We start from the raw sequence: 22,883 nt of genomic DNA on the forward strand, positions 1-22,883 counted from the left end.
ACCTCACCGTGCCCCCCCGCATGGCGTCATCCCATGGTCACCCAGCAACGCTGCTGCCTACGAAATGAGTCAATGTTTGACCACTGTGAAGGCTTGGTATTTGTTCCTTATTACAGTTCCTTATTTGTTCCTTATTACAGTGCTCCTCGAGCAGAGCCACTGGCCCGCAGAAGGTTCCTTGTGTAACGAAAGAAAGGGCTGTCTTTCAGCATACATTTCACAATCTTAGGAAACACTGACTGGAGCGCCAAAGAATCCGATGAATTTGCCAAAACACTGTCTCAAAATCCAGAATAGTCCTGACGTATCCTCCATTGATCTCGTCTGGAACAATTGACAGGACGAGAAGGCCCTGTTTCCACTTTGAGAGTATTTCATATGTATTGTCCAAGACACCAGACAAGCTTGGTAAAGCGTAGAATATTATTTGAATCCAAAACAATTACATACAGCATTTGACCCAGGTTTGCTCAGCACTACCCCAACATAACGCGCCATTATATTCAGCAAAATGACCACTGCGCCATTACTTCATGAGGGAAAACAGACATCAAACTTCAACAAGATGCACCACAGTGGCAGGGGAGGAACACCACATGTAAGCCTCCCTGATCACTTCGGAATCACGGTCAGGGGCTAGAGAAGACACGGCCAGCCAAGGTCCATTCTCATTCCAGCCAACAGTGTTTCCTCAACAGCACATGGGAATTGATAATAAACAGGGTACAAAATTTGGCTACCAGATTGGGAGGAAATTTGGAATAAAACAAAAAACCTCAACAAGACGCATCTCTGGACTTACGGGATTGAACCCACGCGATGCACAACACACGCAGGCACCTAAACACACCCAGGTAAATAAAAACACGCACATACAGTACACAGGCGCCGACCCGCTGAAGACGCGCAGGGCAGAGGACACTCACCGTTAAACACTGCATGTTCTCAGGGCTGGAGGTCTCCAGCGCGGCACCATGGCTCGACAGCACGGCTTCTGAAAGGAAGATGAAAGAGTCGCGGGCTGAAACGCTCCCCTCGCAAAACATCTCAGCGCGTAAACACTGAAAAACAGGCCTGGAGGTCCCTCGCCCTCAGGCCCAAACGCATCTCAAGCGGGAAAAGCCGGTGCGGTCGCTCTCCTCTAAACACGCAAAAAAACGAAACAAAGGAACAGCTTTCTCCGAGTTAGTGTGTTCCTTGAGACTGATACTGAGTGGACCACGCCAGCAGAAGGCAATCTTGAGACTGGAAACTGAGGAGAACGCCGGCACTTTTCCCCCCCCCAAATAGGCCAGAGCACTCCGGACACACCTCTCCTTGTCCCCTGGTCCATCCAGAGAGGATAGGGTCCAGAGCGCCTCCTCTCCACACCATTATCCCCCCCCCCCCACAACCACACATTCCTGGAAGGTTACCATAGATACCACCACTCTCCAGGGCAACAATGTCTTTTTAATAATTGGCCATAGAGGCACCATTCAGCTGGGAGACAGTGCTGCTGGCTTCTACCTTGCATTCTACAGTTTGCTGTGCTGGAAACACCCCCCCCCCCCCCCCCCCTCCTATTTTGCCCCCTCAGATAACATTTTGTCTCACCACTGCACTCTCCCTCTATTTCACCAAGCCGTTCACACTCATTCGCGCCTGACGAGAGAGCTTGCACAGCCACTGTGATTGGTTAACTCCCCTGGTTAAGTCCCTTTCATTGTCAACTGTTGCATGCAACAAAAAGTGACAGACTTGTTACACTTATGCAGTATCCTGTCCGAGACAACTTTCCCCTTGGGGAAAATAAAGTAATTCTTGACTCTTGAACTTTTGATTCTGGCATGAGGAAGCCAAGATTGTTGTGAGGAAGGGGAGGTTTTTGCACAAGGAAGCAGAGCCTCTTATATGAGTAAGTGAACCAGGGAGTGATGATTTTTAGCACAGACACTACTGTTTGATGTGGAATGATGTACGTACATGTTGGTGCCAAGCTGGAAGCAATTTGTTTACATTGTACAGCTTGATGTACAGTAACCCAATTCTAACAACACTGTCTTCAAAAAAGAAGTGGTCAACATAGCTACACAAACAATAATAACTTTCCCCTGGAACTGAGGTGTGCCTCTCTGTGCCGTAAACAGACTTGGGTCAGATATGGAAGTGTTTTGGGTTCAAATACTTTTCTACACTTTACTGTGCCTGTCTGGTAAAATTTTGAACTTATGAAATACACTCATGTGCAAACCCCACCTTCTGGTCCAACTGATCCAGTTCTGGTTGTAAATGAGAGGTTAAAGGTAAGCAGAAACTGAAGTTAGAACAGCGCTATTTTCCACAATATGACATATACGTGAGTGAAACGGACCTTTCGGGGGAATTTTTGGAGGGTGGGGAGTTGATTTGACTGAAGTTAAAAAAGGAGGGGGAAGCAGAGCTGTAGCCTGTGGCTCTGGGGGGAAGAATGCGCACAGCTACCTGAAAGGATATTGATTGCAGGGGAACAGAAAATTCACAGATATTTGATCTAAATACACACCCGCTGGTAAATGATGACATCAATGAATAAAATTTAAATAGTAAATAATAATTAATGATAAATTTAATAATTTTTTGGAATATACATTCACAGAGCACTTCATTAGGTTGACCTGGACACCAGCTGGTAATGCAAATATTTAATCAGCCAATCATGTGGCAGCAACTAAATGCATAAAAGCATGCAGACATGGTCAAGAGGTTCAGCTGTTCTCCTGACCAAATGTCAAAATGGGGATTTTTTTAAACTGATCTCCTGGGATTTATACGCACAACAGTCTCTAGAGTTTGCAGAGAATTGTGCGAAAAACTAAAAACATCCAGTGAGCAGCAGTTGTTAATGAGAGAGGTCAGTAGAGAAGGGCCAGAATGGTTGTAGCTGACAGGAAGGTGACAGTAACGCAAACAACCACAGATCAGCAGAAGAGCATCTCTGAAAACACGCGTCAAACCTCTTAAGTGGATAGGCTACAACAGAAGTCTAAAAAAATATTGTTCGTATGCGTATGTACAATTGACTAAATTGAGGACTTCAGCTCATCTTTAAGGAGGCCAGACCCCATAACACTGCATCCACTTTCAGACCAAATTGAGTGGGACCGGCTGCGGTTTACATATTATTCAGCTTAATGCTGCCCAGGACCAGGAATAGACCTCTCCTGACTCACAGAAACATAAAAAAGCTACAGCAGCTAAATGCATACCTCTAACCATTGCCCCACCAACACCCCTGCAGTTTAAAGAGGGCATGAGAGTGATAATGAGGGAAGATACAGGAGGAGAGAGAGAGAGAGAGAGAGAGAGAGAGAGAGAGAGAGAGAGAGAGAGAGAGAGAGAGAGAGAGAGAGAGAGAGAGAGAGAGAGAGAGAGAGAGAGAGAGAGAGAGAGAGAGAGAGAGAGAGAGAGAGAGAGAGAGAGAGAGAGAGAGAGAGAGAGAGAGAGAGAATTGGGAGAGAAGAGGAGAATTTGGTGAGCACAGATGAGACTACATTTAAGAATGCCTTCATTAGTGAAAATTCAGTCCGGAGGGTAATCTCTAGAGCTTCGCTTCTCCCACACACAGATGGCTATTCTTCTGACATCCAAACCTTCTGTGGGCTAAGCCAGAGCACATTACATTATTACAGTACCAGCGATTTCCATACTCACAGATTTAATTACTGGAGAGCAACAAGATGGAGATTGAAGTTTTCATGAAGATTTAAGTGCAGCCACAGCTCTAGCTGTTCTGCCACCCAAGAAATTATCTTTTTTCCCCCTCCCCCTTTTTGTTTGTTGCCACCCCCAAGATAGATGGCACCCAAGGCAACTGCCTTTGTCACCTATACATAGACCAGGCCCTTGTGGGGGGTAATGGATATTGAATAAAGGCATTTAAAATGAAACCTTTTATTGGGCTGGAGCCCCCTGCTACTCTTCCAAGAGTGGTCATTTCATGGTGAGTTTGGTAACTGGTATCTGGCGCAGATACAGAAGTAGTCTATAGCAAAAGCATTAAACAACAATGGTGTGTGACTCCTTTTGCCCAAACAATGTTAGCTAAAGGCAGCTTCCAGCCTCATAGGCAGTCTCCAGGGTAAAAGCTCCACTGCGATTCTGGCACGGGATCACAGACGGGACATGACGCTCCATCGTGTGCTGTAAAAAAGGGGGAATGTGGACACCGAGTGGTTCCCCACTGCAAAACCAGGTTTTAACATCAAGGCACATCTGGCGTGAGACTGGGGCCTCCGTTCTCACCCTGGAGACAGAGCTGTCACTCTGACAGATCACCACGTCTCCTTCCATCACGTCACCCACTAACGGAGTTTCACACAGCAGGGCGAGGAAAAACCACAAGGGATATAAGACCTGGGTCAAATACATAATTGTCTTGGATTCAGATATTTTTTTATGCTTTACTGAGCTTGTCTGGTGTATTGGAACATATAAAATCCTCTCAAAAAGTGCAAACCCTTCCTTCTGGTCCTTTTGGTTGGCTCAATTACATGAGGCATTACATTACATTACATTATTGGCATTTGGCAGACGCTCTTATCCAGAGCGACATACAGTTGATTAGACTAAGCAGGAGACAATCCTCCCCTCGAGCAATGCAGGGTTAAGGGCCTTGCTCAAGGGCCCAACGGCTGTGCGGATCTTATTGTGGCTACACCGGGATTAGAACCACTGACCTTGCGTGTCCCAGTCATTTACCTTAACCACTACGCTACAGGCTGCCCTACAGGCAAGATCAATTGAGCACAGAAAAGTATCTGAATCCAAAACAATCAAAGAATTTGATTCTCACACCACATTCTCACCATTGCGACATTGCAGTTCTGCTGCCGCAGAAGTCAAAATCTCCAGTTGTTTTGAGAGAAGAAACTGTTAATATTTTTATTTATTTATCAGATGGGCATTGCACGGACAATTTAAATCCTGTGTCCCGTAGTGACCACGCCCACAGGAAACCCTCCTCAGGGTGAGTGATCACTTCCTGCACTGAAACGTTGCAAAGGGGGCATCTTTCATTCCCTGGCAGTGTGTTGACCGCAGCTATAACCCCCTTAGAACTGCACTGCACTTTGGTATTATGGTGAAATAACCGCTTTGCTACCTATGGCCCACTCGCCTTCAGCCATGGGTAGCCTAGCGTTATTCCACTGTATACAGTGAGTTCATTTACACTGCAGAGCTGTTCATAAGGTACTGTATGATGAACCGTGTTCAAGCACCTGTTCACGTGCATCAGGTGAATCCCAGGTTTGCACATGGGAATCGAAAGGTACAGAAGATGCAAGTAGTGGCTTCCTGCAGAGTGGGTTTGAAACACATGGAAGAACCGGGTTCTACGCATCACAGTGGAACACAGGCAGAGACAGGAGGTGGCACCACGAGGCCAAGGTCTCCAAAGTCAAACAGTTTAATGCCCTGAACACAAAAGCTAAGGTTAACCCCCATCCCACCCATCCCCACCTCAACCTCAACCTTTACTCCCATATTAACATCCACCTCAACATCGTCATTAACGTCAACGTCAACGTCAACCTCAACACCAAGCTCAGAATCATCAACCTAAGTAAAAATTAAATCCTCAGAATGTCAAACCCAGTGTTGACCTCACCACCAGCTGAATGCCCATCTTGCCGCCTCACACGGCGGTGGGGCTGTCCGTGTCATAGCACATCCTGCCCTTTCACATACATTTTCCACCCCCGTTCGGTCGGTGAAAACACCAGCAGGAAAAAACACTGCCATGCCACGATGGGCGTGCTTTTCCACCAATCCATACCTCAACTACAGCCCACCACAGGCCTGGGACACACGATTAAACACTCCCTCCTACAAAGCAGAGCAGCCCGGATTACCCTCCTGAAGTGAGATGATCAGCGGGGAGAAGCCTTCCTCTAACAGGCTAACAGCTGGGAAAAGCACACTCAAATATGAAACCGATGGCCCTGGGTCCTGAGCCACGGGGCTGGCAGAGCGGCATTCTGGGACGGCGGGAGAGGAGGCCTTTCGGCTGTGAACCCGAGGAGAGGGAATAATGAGTGAACAAAATAAGTAGTAAACAAAGCCATTTCCTTACGGCCGAACAGAAAAGCACATTCCTTTCCCATGCATTCATTACATGCATATTATTTTCCTTTCCTGTTTATTGTTACCACTGTTTGTGGCTGGGTGTTCCAAATGTGGTAATTTTATCATGTTAAGCTTCCCAAACATACAGTACAACAAAATATTGTGTCCACACATCCGGATAATGACGAATGCAAGGATAAAACTAAGAAAGTGCCTTTGACAAAACATCAACCATGATGTAAATTGTGCAACGGAGGACTACATTTCAACCACAACGGACTTCACTAGGTCAGGTTGAGATCAAATAAATAAATGTACAGGTCTATCCATCTAACATAATTACAATGATGACAATAACTACAACATATTGTATTTTTATGGTGCTTTTTGTGTCAGGACCTCAAAGCACTTCACAGCCCCATCTGAGAGACATAGACAATACATGTCATCTTTCCACAGTTTACACACATACTGTATACACAAGTACAGTACACAAACAATATTCTTAAGCAAACTTGACATTTCCGGATAGTATGCAGATTACTACACTGAAACCCAGAGCAACAGTTAACCAGATATTGATATTAAGCAGTCATCTGAGATATAAAAGAAAATGGTACCCAGCGAGGTTTTTGGTAACTTCAGAATGACAGAATGACAACTGCCCTGCCACCTCATCTCCCACCAGTCCTATAAATACTTCCGAAATTGTCGGGCGGTACAGAGGACTGTTAAAGACCGAGGGGTCGATTTCGAGACAATCTTGTTCTGAGCAAACAGAAGAAGTGATGGCCTACTGCCCTCTCCAGCCGGCAGAACGTAGGTGGAGTTTGAGGAAGCAGACAGCATGTTGCACAGATTAAGTCTGTGTGGCGACACCGATATCTGAATGCGATTCGGTTTTTGGAAAATCTGTGAAACAGGGTATGCTGCGGACATGGCTCAGGACATTGCATTGCAACCATGAGGAGACAATCATCTTCCACTTTTGTTACATCTCAAACACAGCTCAACCAATAACCAAAAACCAATAAACTTGGTCACTTTGTGCACAGGCATAACTCGAAAGCAACTCTGTTGGGAAACAATTAAGTCTCCCTCTTTTGCCCTGCCCACTCTAGCATCCCAGCTGTAGGAAAGCAATAAAGTCTTGCCTTCCACAGACCTTTCTAAACCAACTCTGTAGGGAACCAATAACCTTTCTCCACTGCCCTGCAAGCTCTATGGGGAGTTAATCATGTCTTGCTCTTACTGACTCATGGGCCTGGCGCCAGATTAATATTAGAGCTTCGAGAAGGGGCCCTATAGCTTGCACATCACATGTTGAAGCCCATGACCCGGTCTGGCCTTGGGGTTACTGCTGCTCTCGTGGTGCCAATGTGTCATGCTGTGGGATTCCAGCGAGCACACCTGGGTCAAATACATAAATGGTCTTGGATTAAATTACTTTTCTACGCTTTACTGAGCTTGTCTGGTCCTCTTGGTTCACTCAATCGCGCCAGGCAAGATCAATCGAGCACAGAAAAGTATTTTGAATCAAAAACAAATTACATATTTGACCCAGGTCCATTGGTGAGAAATGACTGGAGCTAGCGTTCGCACAGCATTGTGGAACTCGTGGAAGACAGTCAACAGCTTCTGAGCTGGTACAATGTAGGGCAAGCTGAGCTCCCCATGTGGGATGTGGGAGGCACAGCGGGAAAGACTACTTTTTTTAAAACTTTTTTTTGCGATCATCACCGATGACAGAAGAAATGTTGTACGGATCAGCTTCAGAGCTGCCTGCTGCGCAGCAGTGCGACTGAGCTCTCAGTCAAAAGCTGAACCGCACAGACCCAGCCGAGAGGCAGCAGACCCAGCCCAGAGACAGGAGAGAGGCAGCAGAGAGGCAGCAGAGAGGCAGCAGAGAGGCAGCAGAGAGGCAGCAGAGAGGCAGCAGAGAGGCAGGTGAGAGACAGCAGAGGCAGCAGAGAGGCAGGTGAGAGACAGCAGTGAGGCAGCAGTGAGGCAGCAGTGAGGCAGCAGAGAGGCAGGAGAGAGGCAGGAGAGAGGCAGGTGAGAGGCAGGTGAGAGGCAGCAGAGAGGCAGCAGAGAGACAGCAGAGAGACAGCAGAGAGACAGCAGACCCAGCCCAGAGGCAGCAGAGAGGCAGGTGAGAGGCAGGTGAGAGGCAGGAGAGAGACAGCAGACCCAGCAGAGAGGCAGGAGAGAGACAACAGAGAGGCAGGAGAGAGACAGCAGAGATGCAGGAGAGAGGCAGGAGAGACAGCAGACCCAGCCCAGAGGCAGCAGAGAGGCAGGAGAGAGACAGCAGAGAGGCAGGTGAGAGGCAGGAGAGAGGCAGGAGAGAGACAGCAGACCCAGCAGAGAGGCAGGAGAGAGACAGCAGAGATGCAGGAGAGAGGCAGGAGAGAGGCAGGAGAGACAGCAGACCCAGCCGAGAGGCAGGAGAGAGACAGCAGAGAGGCAGGTGAGAGGCAGGAGAGAGGCAGGAGAGAGGCAGCAGACCCAGCAGAGAGGCAGGAGAGAGACAGCAGAGATGCAGGAGAGAGGCAGGAGAGACAGCAGACCCAGCCCAGAGGCAGCAGAGAGGCAGGAGAGATGCAGGAGAGAGGCAGGAGAGAGGCAGGAGAGAGGCAGGAGAGAGGCAGGAGAGAGGCAGGAGAGAGACAGGAGAGAGACAGGAGAGAGACAGGAGAGAGGCAGGAGAGACAGCAGACCCAGCCCAGAGGCAGCAGAGAGGCAGGAGAGAGACAGCAGAGATGCAGGAGAGAGGCAGGAGAGACAGCAGACCCAGCCCAGAGGCAGCAGAGAGGCAGGAGAGAGACAGCAGAGATGCAGGAGAGAGGCAGGAGAGACAGCAGACCTAGCCCAGAGGCAGCAGAGAGGCAGCCCCTTTCCCAGCCGCAGCTCTTCTCTTTCCCCCTCTGTTCCTTTTCCTCTTCAGTTTTCTGTCACCATTGTTTTTTTTATTGACATTATTAATGTCCTTTTCTTCAGCCTAGCCTTCTGTACAACTCTGCATTATACAACTGTAGTGCATTGGGTTTTGCGCTCAGTAATAACTGCCCTTAAGAGCACTGTATTGATAAATTTGATGGATGGATCAACTCGTTGGAATGACTGACAGACTGAGGTGCCAAATCCGATTCGCTCTGCCTCTTTTTCCCCCACTTCCTGTGACAGTCTGGACTCACCCAATTTGCAGAGACTATCCAGGGGGTAGAGCGCAAATGAACCATATCCACATGGGCTATCCCTAACACAGAGACATGTCATTCCACCTCCCAAAGAGACAAACAACAGATACCACACAAAAAGAACAAGCCCCAGTTTCCTCTGTGTGTGTGTGTGCGTGTGTCTCTGTAATTTAATTTCTTGCATAATGCCCCAAAAGCCAGCATTCATGACTATGCAGTAGGCATGAGATTGTTCGGTTTTGTTTTTTCTATCCCAAAAGGGAAAAGTAACAAAGTCATGACTTCCCAGGCCTCAAGTGCAATACAACAAGGCATATTCTTATCGGGAGAACTTAACAGGAGAGCCAGGGAGGCAGTTACAACACCGGCTGAATCTCTGACACACTAGCGCAATTTTTTCAGGAAGGCAATTCACCAGAGGTCAAAGGTCACCTGTTTTGTCGGTCAGGAAGAGAGCTACCTGTCCTGGGTTTATTGTGATGGTATAAACGGGATTCAGGCTCCTGTTTTCAGATGAACATGGTGACCTCTGACCCCACCACTTGTTAAAGAGCCCCCGCCCCTTCCTTTCTCTCATGCTGTGTTACTGTATACTCTGCTTACCCCCAGCCTACTGCGGAGAGACAGTGTATCTTTAAGTTAATCTTCAGGGACTGCCATTAATGCCCCACTGGATAGCAAGATGAAAAACTAGCACCGGCAAATAAACCCAGCCTGTAACAGTCTTGTACTTATCTCTGCAATTGACCTGGATGTTTCTGTGACACAATCAGATTTTAGAGAGGTATAGCACAACTTTTCTTCAGTTATCAGCGAGTCGCACTGGGTAAATGCAAACATAAATTATATTCTCTAATTGGGCAGCTAAAAATTCAGCGTGAGATTTTCAAAGGTTCTGCCTCGCACACGATGCCACTGTGAATGTTGTTAAATTTACAGCAAAGCTAGTCTCAGCTTGTTTGTTTGCTGGAGCCCCCATTAGCCATCACCTTGGCAACATATTCATTGCAAATTTGGTCAATTTAGTTCACTCTGAAAAACAGACTCCAGTAACTTGAGCGCAGTTTTGTCTGGAACCTCATTATTTTTGGTGTGGTATTGTCCTAAATTGTTGCACTGTCCTAAATTAAGTGATGGAATCCTGAGTTAGAAAGCTGTGCCCTGGACCTATGAAACTGATATGATATCCCTAAATGATACTTAACACAAGCAGAAATGTAGGCTGGGCAAATAAGAAAAAAAAGTTAGTTTTTGGTGATATTATGCATAGGGATAGGGAGGCATAGGGAGTACACTACATAAAAGTCACTTCACCCCAAGACATATGCGACCGTCTGGCTGGCTGGGTGGTAATTGTGTCCCTTGTCCTGCCATATGGATGGTGAGATCTGCAGTTTAAAACCCACGACAGATCCATTGACCGGCCCCCCTCTAACACAGTACATCTCAAAAACAAAAGAAGCCACACTTCTCTGTGAAACCACAGAATTGACTGGACATTCTTCCAGAACATAACCATATTTGCACCTTGATATTTGTATTTGCTATACTGTGTGCATCAAGCATGCCAAACACGGAAGCCATTTATTCACAGCTGAGAGATCAACAGCTCTGCTTCTACAGTAATGAAGAAAAAAAACATCAGATGGCAATTTTCCAAAAGCAGTTTTACAAGCAGTGTGAAGACGTATGGCTCTCTATTCAATATTTTCATCTCACATATTCGGCATATCTAATATTCATGTCTCATTCTCATTCTACAATGGATACAGAATACACATATGATATTTATATTGATATACATTAGTTATGTTAAGAACAGTTTCTGATGAGACAGTTTTATTCTATTTACATATTTACAGATAACAAATATTTGTTTGCATTTGGTACATGAATGTGAAAGGGCATATATATATGTGTGTGTGTGCGTGCGTGTGTGTGTGTGTGTGTGTGTGTGTGTGTGTGTGTGTGTTTTCTATTGAAGGAGTAACAGTGAAGCTATCGAACATAATGTGGTCATACTTGTCAAACATAGTCATTGCTCTTACACATCTAAGATTTCATCTGCTGTAAGACATTGTTTGCTTTTCACAGCATGCACACACTTCTGTAGATCCCTCAAAAGAATCCATCAAAAAAATCAATGCGGAATCACTAAACTGGTTAACCCTGGACATGAGCTATGCAATATAAGCTGGGCTTACAGCCAAAGCAAGTCAATTGCCATTTAATACAGTAAGACGGCACCTCCTGTTTGTGCCCCCTGGTGGACTGCCAGGGACTTGAGGAACAGGATGAAGTGATGGGTGTTGATTGGCCAGAAATTCAGTGGGGGGATTTGAGTTCAGTCATACACATTCGCTTAACTTTGCAGGAGAAATGTAGTATGCACCATTATTGCTTTTAATCTGGCAGCCCTCCCAGCAGCACACATTGGTGCTGAACAGTCACATTCCCCGATCTGCTGCTATAAATAGGATGCATTGCTAAGAAGGCAAGCCTTCCTTCAGAATTGCCACTTTGGAACGGTTCCAAAGACGATCAATCCCGTAAAAGTCCTCCGTTTATTGGTCAGCATACACGCTAAAAAGTAAAGAAGGGGCGGGTAACCGTTGTAATTCTGATGCACTAATTAATTCACTCAAGTTTTAATGCAGCGTTGGTTTGTCAGTTCTATCGAATCGCCTCACGCTCAGCTTCCAACTAAATATCATAAACGTATCCGTATTTAAATGGATTTTCTCCAACTGCTCCCTTACGTAACCGCCAGCCCATATTTGGAGAAGGCACTTGGTCTGCGGCTCCTTGCTCTGGTTTGTCACAGGTAAATCTATCCTGTATGCTTTCCTTTCCTACAGTATTCTCCACATCACCTGTGATTACTGTGGATAACGTGCAGCAGGGTTCATGTGGAAGAGGACTGACACCAGTTTTTGTTTCGCAAACCGTGGTTTGCTCGTTTGGTGCGAGCTGCAGGTTTCACACCTGTCAAAATGAGCTTAGGAAACGTCTGACTGGTCCCCACCAAGCAAGGCTGGTGTGAAAGCACGCTTATCGGCATCACGTAGGCCTGCTGGACGAGCAGGTTGCAAGTTTGACAGACAGACTTCCAACCAGTTTCTGGCCCGGATCCAAGTTTAACACTAAAGAAATAGCTCACAATAATGCGAAAGGAAACTATTTTTTTTTTTTTTCATAATGTATAATACAATAAACTACCAACAATTCTGGGAATAATTTCAGAGAATCAACATTATACTGATATCCTGAGAGCGGAACAGACATCGGATGTAAAAACTTAAAATATGCCCAAATCAAATTAATACAAGCAATTTCTAGGCACCAGATAATACCGTTTAAACCCACTGAGGTTCATAAAAAAGGAAGCCACTCAGGCATCGAAAGAACAGAATTGCATTCCTGATCTTATATAGCACTTTGGTGTATTATTTTAAACAATTTAAACATTTTAAACCATTATAGTAATTCTTAAAATATATTTTTACTTATTTTATTCCAGTATTACTTATTTTTGTGTGTTTATCTTAATATAATTTACAAACATACATATTACTATTATTCGTGTTCAAGTCTGCATGAAGATTCATGAACGTTGTGGCACTGCAACCTGCATCATTAAAGCTTAAAGTTTATCATTTTTATACAGCTTATCAAATCAAATCCATAATAAGACCTAGAAACAAGGTGATCCTAACAGTCAACACAGTAAACTGAGTGCAAATAAAAACAGTCATCTATCCGAATCATCTATCCAGTTGTCAATTTTTACAATTCCAAATGAATCCAAAGTTTGAAAGTAGGACAACGAGTTAGTAAGTATGAATAAAGTCCAACAGGCAATAAAACACCCCAGCCAGTTTTCTCCAAAAAGAAATGGTTTGAACGGGGACATCCAGGTCAGCTGCAGGGAAGTTCTCAACTTAATTTGGAAACCATTCTACACCCTCAAGAGCCTACTTAAGCCCGGAGGTGTTCACATTGGGGGTAGACGGGGTTTTTTTTTCTCAAAGTAATAAAAGCTTCTGATCCAAGGAGACGACTATTTACGTAGAGCAGGGATCATCAACTCTGGCCAAATCCAAATCCAGCCTGGGTTTTCCTTTCTTCTGGGTGATTAGTGCTACTGATTGGCCAGACTGTCATCACACCTCACTCCCAGGTAAAGGGAGGGTGGAAAACCAGCAGCAGTTGTCAGCCCTTGAAGACCGTGAGTTGCTGATCCTTGGCCTAGAGTCTGGACTGATGCGAAGGAAGGCATTTGCGAGTGACACACGCTGGCTAAGTTATTTAAAAAGGTCTGATTATTATAACAGGGGCGATATTGATCGTAGGCTCCCCTGCTTCCTTAACTGGAAGCTATGGGCAGGCCAGATGGGACAGGAAACTGCACGCAAAGTCAAGGTTAAAGGCGTCCATTTCAGGAAGACGAGAAGTATCAAATGAAGAGGATCCCTCCCCCTTGTACAAATTCCGTCCCGTACAGAACAGTGAATACTGGATGTACAGTGTGCCGTTACCGGCAGCGTTTTCTCCACGAGCATGAGGCATCGTCCTGGGGAGGGATGGGGTTTCGCTGAACTCCCCCTACGGCAGGTGTGCCTGTAACTGCAAGTAACACACTTCTTTGTCTTGAATCATGAATTTAATTTATCTGTTAAAATCAGTTTTAATCACTAAGTAGCCTAGCCTACAAAAAAAGATACACTACTCTGTTATCTGTTGTGTTAGCTCTCAGAATAAGCAGCAATAATGTATACAATCTACTCATTGCAGATCTTTTCCATTGAGACAAATTAACATAATGTCAAATAAAATAGTCATGTTTTGTATTTTGTTGCATATCCTTTGCATGCCATGACTTATTGATGTCTGTGACCCATCAACATCATCAGAGCCTGGATATCTTATTTTCAAGTTGTCCTACAAGCAATACTAAATACTTTGCATTTGAATGGATCTCAAAGGGAATTGGGGGGTGGAACTAGATTCAGCTGTAAGTTATGCTAATACAGTATGGAACACATTTGTTGGCTAAATGGCTTTACGTCATCAAGAGTCCAAGGTATCAGATGAGCCTCAAACCATCATGCTGCAGCCAGATATGCAGTAGATATTACAGGAATTGTTCCTCCTGACATATTTTCCTGTTGAACTCAGTGGAAAAACAGGAAAAACAGAAAAAGAGATAGGTGACCCCAAACTTTTGAACAGTGTATGTCTGCAAATAATGTTGATAAAATATGCACAGATTTGTAATGCAAATAGAAATCTGGAATATTTTACATCATATGAATATGCATAAGGCATATGCTACTAAACTGCCTAATTGGACAGAGCTGGCTATATCTGATGGTACTGAGTATTTTCGGAATTAATCGTTGTATTGATACTCAAGGAAAATTAGGGGAAGTCTCTGCCACTGCTTAGTGCTTAAAACATATTTTTCTAAACTGCATCATCATTTAACACGGAACTACGTGTTAATTTCCGATTAATTAGACAGATCATTGGCATGCATGTTAATCAATGAAAATGAAAAAAAAAACAAACAAAAAAACAGGTTGAGGTCAATGATTAGTTTAAAGGAAAATTGTGCCCCACCAATTCTGATCTCATGAGATGCCACTGGTGATAAAGATAAGAAACGTAAAGAGCACAGTTGAACCAGACCACTACAGAATTAGGATTTCTCCAGGGTAAACTGCTGAGAGAGTCACAAAAAATAACTGCCACCTTGAACAGTCCCCTGTTCCTTTCAGTCAGCCAGTTTAGACGCCAGATTAGAGTCCCCGCTACAGACCGAAAACTGCTGCGCAAATGGACCCCGCTCACAGCAAGGACACCAGAGTAACGTCTCCCTGTGCCCGCCTCAAACAGAGCAGCGCATAGAGGTGCACAGGTGCCTGAAACAGGGGTGAGGAAAGAGTGCTCAGACTAATTTCACATGAATGCCATCCCAATTCAGCCAATCAAACCCACATCGCCGACTCTTGAACCCATGTACCCCCACCTCCATTGAAAACTATGCCAATGCCCTAATCTCCCAGCCACAGCCACAACCCAACCCCCCTCACCCCCACCCCACACCCCAACAAGTCCCAGTTTTCCCCACTCACCGGAGGCAGGTTTCAGGCGCCGTGAGGCCACTTTCAGGTGCTTGGTCCGGCCAAGGTCTTCCCCCAGGAGGTAATACCAGCCGGTTACTTCCTACAACACAACACACGCGCACAGAGTGCGAGCTACAGTCAGCACTGCACTGACACAGAGAATGCCAGGCGGTGTGTCTGCCTCGCCTGAGAGAGTGGGAGAGGGAGAGGGAGAGGGAGAGAGTCAGAGAGACAGCGAGAGAGACAGAGACAGAACGAGTCAGACAGAGAGGGAGAGGGAGAGGGAGAGAGAGAGGGAGGGAGAAAGAGAGAGAGAGAAAGAGAGAGAGAATTGTACCAAAGGCTCGATGTTGGTAATTAAATATCTGTGCCATAGTCTGAAGATGTTCTTCACCATGGCTGAGCTCCCACCCCCCCCTCCCCCCCCAGCAAGCAAACCCGCCCCTGGCCCCCGGCCCCCCGTTTGGATTCTGTGATCCCTGTACGCTGACAGTTCATCCCACTCCAGCAGCTGATGCTCAGCCACAGTGCAGTCACACGGCTGTTCGTTAGAGAAAGACTTCCAGGCAGGCTTGCCCTGGCCACTAGAGGTACAAAATCCAGGTTCAGAAAGTAAAAGTCCTCCCCGGTATTTTGTGCCAACAATCTCTAATTGCCAATTATTAGCACAATTCTTCAGCCAGGAGGTAAGACTAATTCATGAATCCAGCTGGCTGAGTTCATAGGTGGAAGAAACACGCAGCAGGACTGACCCCTGGACTTTCCACCTCTGCTGACCGTGATCCTGCAGCATGGTTTCAAACCATGCAGACTCTGTGAAACACTGCCACAATGTCTATAAAAAAACTAACTTCAGAGTACCAGTCAATCACACAAGGAATGTGCATAACTGGAACTGGAGCAGGAGGTTAAACCTTAATGATATCGAGCTCTGAGGAAAAGGTAAGGTAAGCATTACACTGAATAATACTTCCCATCATTAATTATTGAAATGCCGCACTACCAAAATAAAGACCATACCGGAACAAAATTCAGAACAAACTCAGAAGATTCATAAAAGTGTGAATCACTGAAAAGAAAAAAGTAGGAAAATAATGAATGTTCCGCCCGCTACCGTACCTTTAACATATTGTTACTCTTATTTATACAGTAAAGTTCTGGCAATCCAGTAAAGCTGCCAGTATTTTACAATGAAACGTACAATTTTGGATCGAGTAGCCTGCACATGACCCTATAGTCTTTTTCCTTTTTTAATCTCTTCCTGTAATGGCCCGAAGTGCGTAGTGGACACGGTAGTGGACACTCTGCTGCGGGACAATGGAGTGTAAAGGCCCATGCACACCAAGAACGATAACTAAAACAATAACTACTGTATAAATATGTAGTCTCTGTAACTGAAGTGGATGGCAGAGCTCAACATCACAACCATAAAGACAGCAAACAGTGACAAACAATATCGCTGGGATCACTTTGAAGAATTTCTTTCCAGCTGCATGAACAATAAAACAGTGACAATCAAACAAAATGTAACCAAATTTACAGGGCGATGCCACATGTAAAATGGCATCGCCATAACGGAGATGCCATTTACAGAACGTTATGGTTCAGCAGTGTGGATACTCACATTGTTATAGTTATGGTTATGGTTTTAGTTATAGGTGTGGATGGGCCTTAAGGCTGACCTTCAGTCAGCACGCTAGAAGACATTGTATTTGGTTCCCCCGACAACCACAGCTACGCTGTAATACTGAAGGAGTGAATGTGCCCAGCAGAGGCAGTAGGGGAAGGAGAGATGGGAGAAGGGGTGCAGAGAGGGGTGCAGAGAGAGCTCCACACAACACCGTGTTGTGTGGAGGCTGTTCTGCTTACAGTCCAACAGAAGCCTTTTCTCTCACAGTTTAAACAGACCTCTGGGAAACACACTGTCAGACAGACAGTGGAGTGAAGGCTCCCCTAAACTCAACCCCCACCCGCCCGTCCGTCAAGCACTGCCGCAGTCGATACGCACCTTCGCCGCGGTGATGAGAGAGCGCACCCCAAAACTCATGCAGCCCAGGAACTCGCTCTGCCTGCAGAGACACACAGGGAAATGCATCTTGGGAAAGGAGCAGACACTTTCGCCTCCACAGATATACGTGTAGAACAACAAACGTACAAAGAACATTAGCCTTAAAAGCAAATTCAACAGACAGCTTTGTGAATTCCTTTGTGAACAGTCATCCCTTCAATACGCGCTGGCGTCAAACAATTGCACAGGAAGCAAGCCCTTGTATTTACACACGTGAATAGGTTACGCCATTGTGTAATTGAGGTTTACAATTTCAAATGAGATCAACAAAGTTGAGGAGCAAAAGACATTTTGTGAGTTTTGTCAGCCAAGGGGGCACGCTGTAGGGAGAAATCAGTTTCAGGTATTCAGGTAATTTCACATGGATATTTTCCACACAGAAATGTAATGTGTGGAACAGCTAGCCAGGTCAGGCAGTAAAAGCAGAGTGCTCAAGACCCTGATGGACACAGCACAAGATATGCCCTGGCTGTGATACACCGAGACGGGCATAACGTCCCGTTCTGGCTATAAATCATGCTTCCGTTTCCATGAACAATAACGCTTGTGAAAGGCTTAATTACTAAGCAATAAACCTGAGCGATCAGGTTCGCCACTTCCCCCTCCAGGAAAGGCAGGTCAGCGCTGGAGACACAAATGTCACCAGAGCAGAGGCAGGGTGGGCGACTCACATCATCCAGCGAGCCAATGAGAAGCTCAGCTCCCCCACGACCACTACCTCCTTCTGCTTCCCCCTCTCCTGAGAAATCACTCTCTCCCCTCTCCGCCCCCCCGCCCCCCCCCCCCCATTCTCAAGTGACAGCTTTAAAAACAATTATCGAATCCTGCCAAGCACATCATATTAAAAGATTGAGCGGTTTCCGAGAATAGCCCGCGACACGTAAGGTGTGAATGTTGCCGGGGGAAACGCAGGGAAAGCACTTGGCCGGACAAGCGGCGTGTTGACGTCAGTGTCACACTGAAAACCTTCCCCTCGGCTGTCAATTACCCAGATACCCAGATAGACGTTTCCAGAAGTTGCCACCACATGTCTAAATTCTTTCAGGTTAAATAACGAAACAAATTTAAACTCCTATCCACACCTCAGCAGGCAGTTCAGAGGATCCTCGTACCCGCCTCAAAATCAACCCGCCTCAAGATGTTGGCCCAGCCACAGAAATTCAATGAGCATCTTTAGAGAAAACAATCAGGATTTTCTGTTCTCGATGGTCAAAGAAAATAATTTTGATGGGATTCCGAATCTCTGTCACACAGTATAATTAATCACAAAGTGGCAAGGACTTCCATCTGTCTGTCACCACTTTGTTCTGGGAATTAGTTGGCAGACAAATATGGGGGGGGATACAACTCTGAAGAATTTAAATGTAATTATAAGCAAGAGTCACATTATATGAATTTCCTCACATTGGAAGTGTGGATGTTGTAGCTGCATTCCACATCGAAGAGTTTCATTCTGAGATCCAGATTCTGCATTCTCCATTCACAGTTCTGCATCTTAGATTTTGCATTCTGCATTGTATAATCTGCACTGTCCATTAGCATCATGCAGTCTTCACATTCATTCTGCATGTAGATTTGCATTCTATATTCTGCATTCTCTATTCCAAACTAAGCATTGCGCACTCTGCATTGCATTGCAGTCACTTAGCAGACAGCGTGAGACAGAACAACTCCCGAGAATGTTGTATTCCGCGATATTCTTTCCATTCCCCATGTACCGCATGCAGCCTTTTCTGTTTTGCAATAAATGTGCTTTCACACAGATCTGCTTCTGGGCTCCTTCTGTCTCATGCCATCACCTGTACATAAAACTCTGCCTTTTATTCTTTTTTTATTCGCAATACTTCTGAAACAACAGAGTGGTAGAAATATTTTGCAATTTTATTAGTTCCAATCCTTGGCCGTTTCTGTGGTAATGCTGTTTAAGGCAGCAGGAAGGCTGAAATGTCAATGGCTTTTAAATGAGGGAATGAAGATGCACTTTCTCCCCGAGTGACAGTTACGCTTGCATATAGGTGATGTAACTGAATTTCCCAGCATCACCTTCAGGGCTTTTCTGGGGGAAAAAAGGGGAACAGGGTTTCCTGAAGCCCTTTTCCTGGTATATGTTGGAAAGACAATAATGCTTCCAGTCAAACACACAGCGCAAGCTTCACAGCTAGTTATAAACAGGTTTTCTAGAAGACCCCATAGCTGAGAGAGACAGCGATATCCTAAGTTGCTGCTGGAAGTGGTGCTGGGGGGCCAGTAGGGGGCAGACTTCCCCCTCTGGTCAAATTATTTAATTGGCTTAAAAAATAAATAAATAAACTCTCCCTCTCCATGTATGCTGAGCATTCAGGCACAAGAATGGCTGCCGCTGCATCACCCAGGTGGGTTTCCCCCTCATCACTGTAAAACACTTTGAGTTGCCAGCTGGTGAGAAAAGCGCTATAAAAATGCAAGGAATTATTCATTATATACAGGAGACAGATGTGACAAACACAAAAGCATCACAAATAAATATAAAGCAAGCCTTGCAGCACTACGGAGGGACGCACAGACACCAGACCTGGGTAAAGTATGTAATGGATTTGGATTAAAAATACTTTTCTACACTTTACTGAGCTTGTCTGGTGCATTGGAACCTATGAAATGCTTTCAAGTCCAAACCCCGCCTTCCAGTCCTCTTGATTGGCTCAATTGCACCAGGCAATATCAATCGGGCACAGGGAAGAATTTCAATCCAAAACAATGACTTATTTGACCGAGGTCTGATTCAGGTTGAGACCCTGATTCAGGGTGTGACAACCCACTGCCAGGCCAGTTCAGATTTACCTTGACACACGGTTGCGGTTCCACACAGTGACCAGCACCCTCTTCTGATGGTCCTCAGTAGCAACAGCACTGAAAAGAAACAGAGCGCGGCACGTGAACACGTTTCCAGCGGCACATGAGATTCCTCACATCGCCCAAGGCCTTTCAGACTCCCCGGCCCTCATTGCAGTGAGTCCGTCAGTCAAACAGCAGGCGGCCAATCAGACTGGCAGGATAGCAGGCAGGCAGGTGGACAGATTGTCAGGAGGACAGGCAGCCTGACAGACGTCGGGTTGGCCCAGGGCTTTGTGAACATTCCCGTCTTTGTGAAAGAAAAACAGAAGACGCAAAATGGCGAGAATAAACTAGCATTTCCCTACACGCCTTAATTTTTAATACTTTTTTTTTTTCATTACATTACATTACATTACGTCGCATTTAGCAGACGCTCTTTTCCAGAGCGACGTACAACATAGTGCAAATCAAACACAAGAACACGTGCAAAAGTGGACCTGAGAGGACAGTACAGTTCTGAGTCCGAGTGTAAACATACAGAAATTCAGAACCCTTGAAGAGTACAATCAACTTTCAAACTAGCATACCACAGTTGGCAGCTAGAATACCACAATACAACAGCCAATAAAAACAACAATACCTATACAAGTAACGATATCTATACATAAGTGCCATTACGGTCTCAGGCTAATCACGGTGATTGTGAGTTGGGGAGGGAAAGGTGTTGCCTGAAGAGATGGGTCTTCAGTCTGCGCTTGAAGGAGGTTTTCCTTCTGTGTGAACTACCGGTAAGTAAAACTGGTAACACCCGCCCTGTGCCATCTGAGCATGGCCCACTTACCCCATGCATGTGAAATGGGTGTGTCCAAATCCAGCCAGGGAAAAACCCCACAGCAGGAATCTATTCAGTGGTCCTTCAGTCCTTTGTGTGCGCGCATCAGACCTGGGTGAAACGCGTAATTGTTTTTGGATTCAAATACATTTCTGCGCTCGATTGATCTTGCCTGGTGCAACTGTGCCAACCAAGAGGACCAGACAGTGGGGTTTGCCCTTTTTTAGAGCATTTCATAGGTTGCCGTACCCCAGACAAGCTCAGTAAAGTGTATTTGAATACAGTAAAAGAATTTGAATACATAACAATTACGTATCTGACCCAGGTCTGGTGCGTATGTGTCCGTATTGTCACACGTCTGCTATTGGTACACAAAGCACTGGTGGAACCGTTGATGATTAAAATGACTCACAACACAAAGGTTTCATGGAAGACTGGACTCCTGCAGTCTGGAACGGTCTTCGTTTTCTGCCGATTCTTGTTCTCACTGTCTGGGATGATAGCCACCTGCAGGAGACCCGGGGAACACAGCAGATTCATATATTTTAAAAAACAACAACACAATGGGACATTTTTGTATTCTAATCATAAATGTATCTTACTTTTTTTCGTACAAAGGGCTTGTACGCGTGTGCCGAACCCAAAGGGCTTTGTACAAAATAATTCTGTTGCTGAATCTTGATTCATATTATCTGCAACGCCTAGTTTGAAAGTTTGATCTGAGTTCTGTGTGCCATGTCTCTCCATAGGAAATACATGGTTTACATGATTCGTACGACTGGTCGGAACTGCTTGCAAATGTCGCAAATTCAAAATAAGAGAAAATTGGTGAATGAGCTGATAGTTCATAAATCATGAGGATAAGCGATAATTTAAGAACACATCTGTTGGTACAAGGGATTCTTGCATGAGGCCCTTTAGTGGAGTGAGACAAAAAACAAAACAGGAAGGCACTACATTCTTCAATTCCCAATCACTGACTTCATAATGAACCCACTTGACTGCAAATCAACATTGGAGATTCTCCAAAACCAGCCAGATGGCCAGGTCCATATCCTGTTATGTGTACAGACGGACCATTGTGTTTGCTTTTCTTTTGTATGTATGGGGAGTAGAAGAACTGAAGTTTCTTTTGGGAGAGGTTCTGTCTTATGTTATCCTCAACGCTGAATGTTCCGGTCTCGCCCACGGTTTAAACTGAAAGGTACCCGAGGGACGGAAAAAAACGTCATCTACAAAAATACTGAGAGCATAAATCTTAATATTGCACAGAAGTGTCAAGTATCACCCGGAATTTAAAGAAAGGCTAAAAGGACACAGTAGGTGGCCATCAGTAGGTTGTTACCACACAGCACCTTTGGCAGCATTAACCCACATAAAATGGCTGAACATCACTTCAACTAACTCAATCAGATGAAAGATGAAACTGTGGTTAAATTCAGGGTTAAAGCAGAAACTCTAGACCTGTCTGGGGGGGGGGGGGAAGCATCTAGGACATTGCGAAATGCCAAGGTACCACAGGCTGGGTTAGAGTTTGGCTTAAGTTGGGAATGACTAATTAACACGGGCTAAAATACAGCCTTCTCCTACTGCTGCTGTTGATGTAACCTTAGAGGCTGTGAACCAAACACTGTACAGTATAATGATGCATCATGGTTGTGCCACAAGGCAGCCCCGTGCATTGTAATTCTTCCATTAGTTTCTTTGGATAACAGCATGCTTAGTGTCAGTTAATCGCACAGAGAGAAAATTGCTTT

General features: G+C 45.3%; 1 protein-coding gene across 2 annotated transcripts in view; it reads right to left on the reverse strand.

Annotated features, from left to right (window-relative positions):
- The window catches only part of LOC133140004 (regulator of G-protein signaling 3-like), a 128,664-nt gene that overhangs the window by 92,639 nt on the left and 13,142 nt on the right, over window positions 1-22,883 (reverse strand). For both annotated transcript variants that reach the window (XM_061259503.1, XM_061259504.1), the window contains 5 exons: window positions 21,539-21,633; window positions 20,301-20,369; window positions 17,424-17,484; window positions 15,425-15,515; window positions 927-994 (listed from right to left, as the gene is read on the reverse strand). In XM_061259503.1, the coding sequence (XP_061115487.1) occupies window positions 927-994; window positions 15,425-15,515; window positions 17,424-17,484; window positions 20,301-20,369; window positions 21,539-21,633 (384 nt within the window). The remainder of the gene's footprint in view (window positions 1-926; window positions 995-15,424; window positions 15,516-17,423; window positions 17,485-20,300; window positions 20,370-21,538; window positions 21,634-22,883) is intronic.

This window comes from Conger conger, chromosome 11, assembly GCF_963514075.1.
Source record: "Conger conger chromosome 11, fConCon1.1, whole genome shotgun sequence".
Classification (NCBI taxonomy): Eukaryota; Metazoa; Chordata; class Actinopteri; order Anguilliformes; family Congridae; genus Conger; species Conger conger.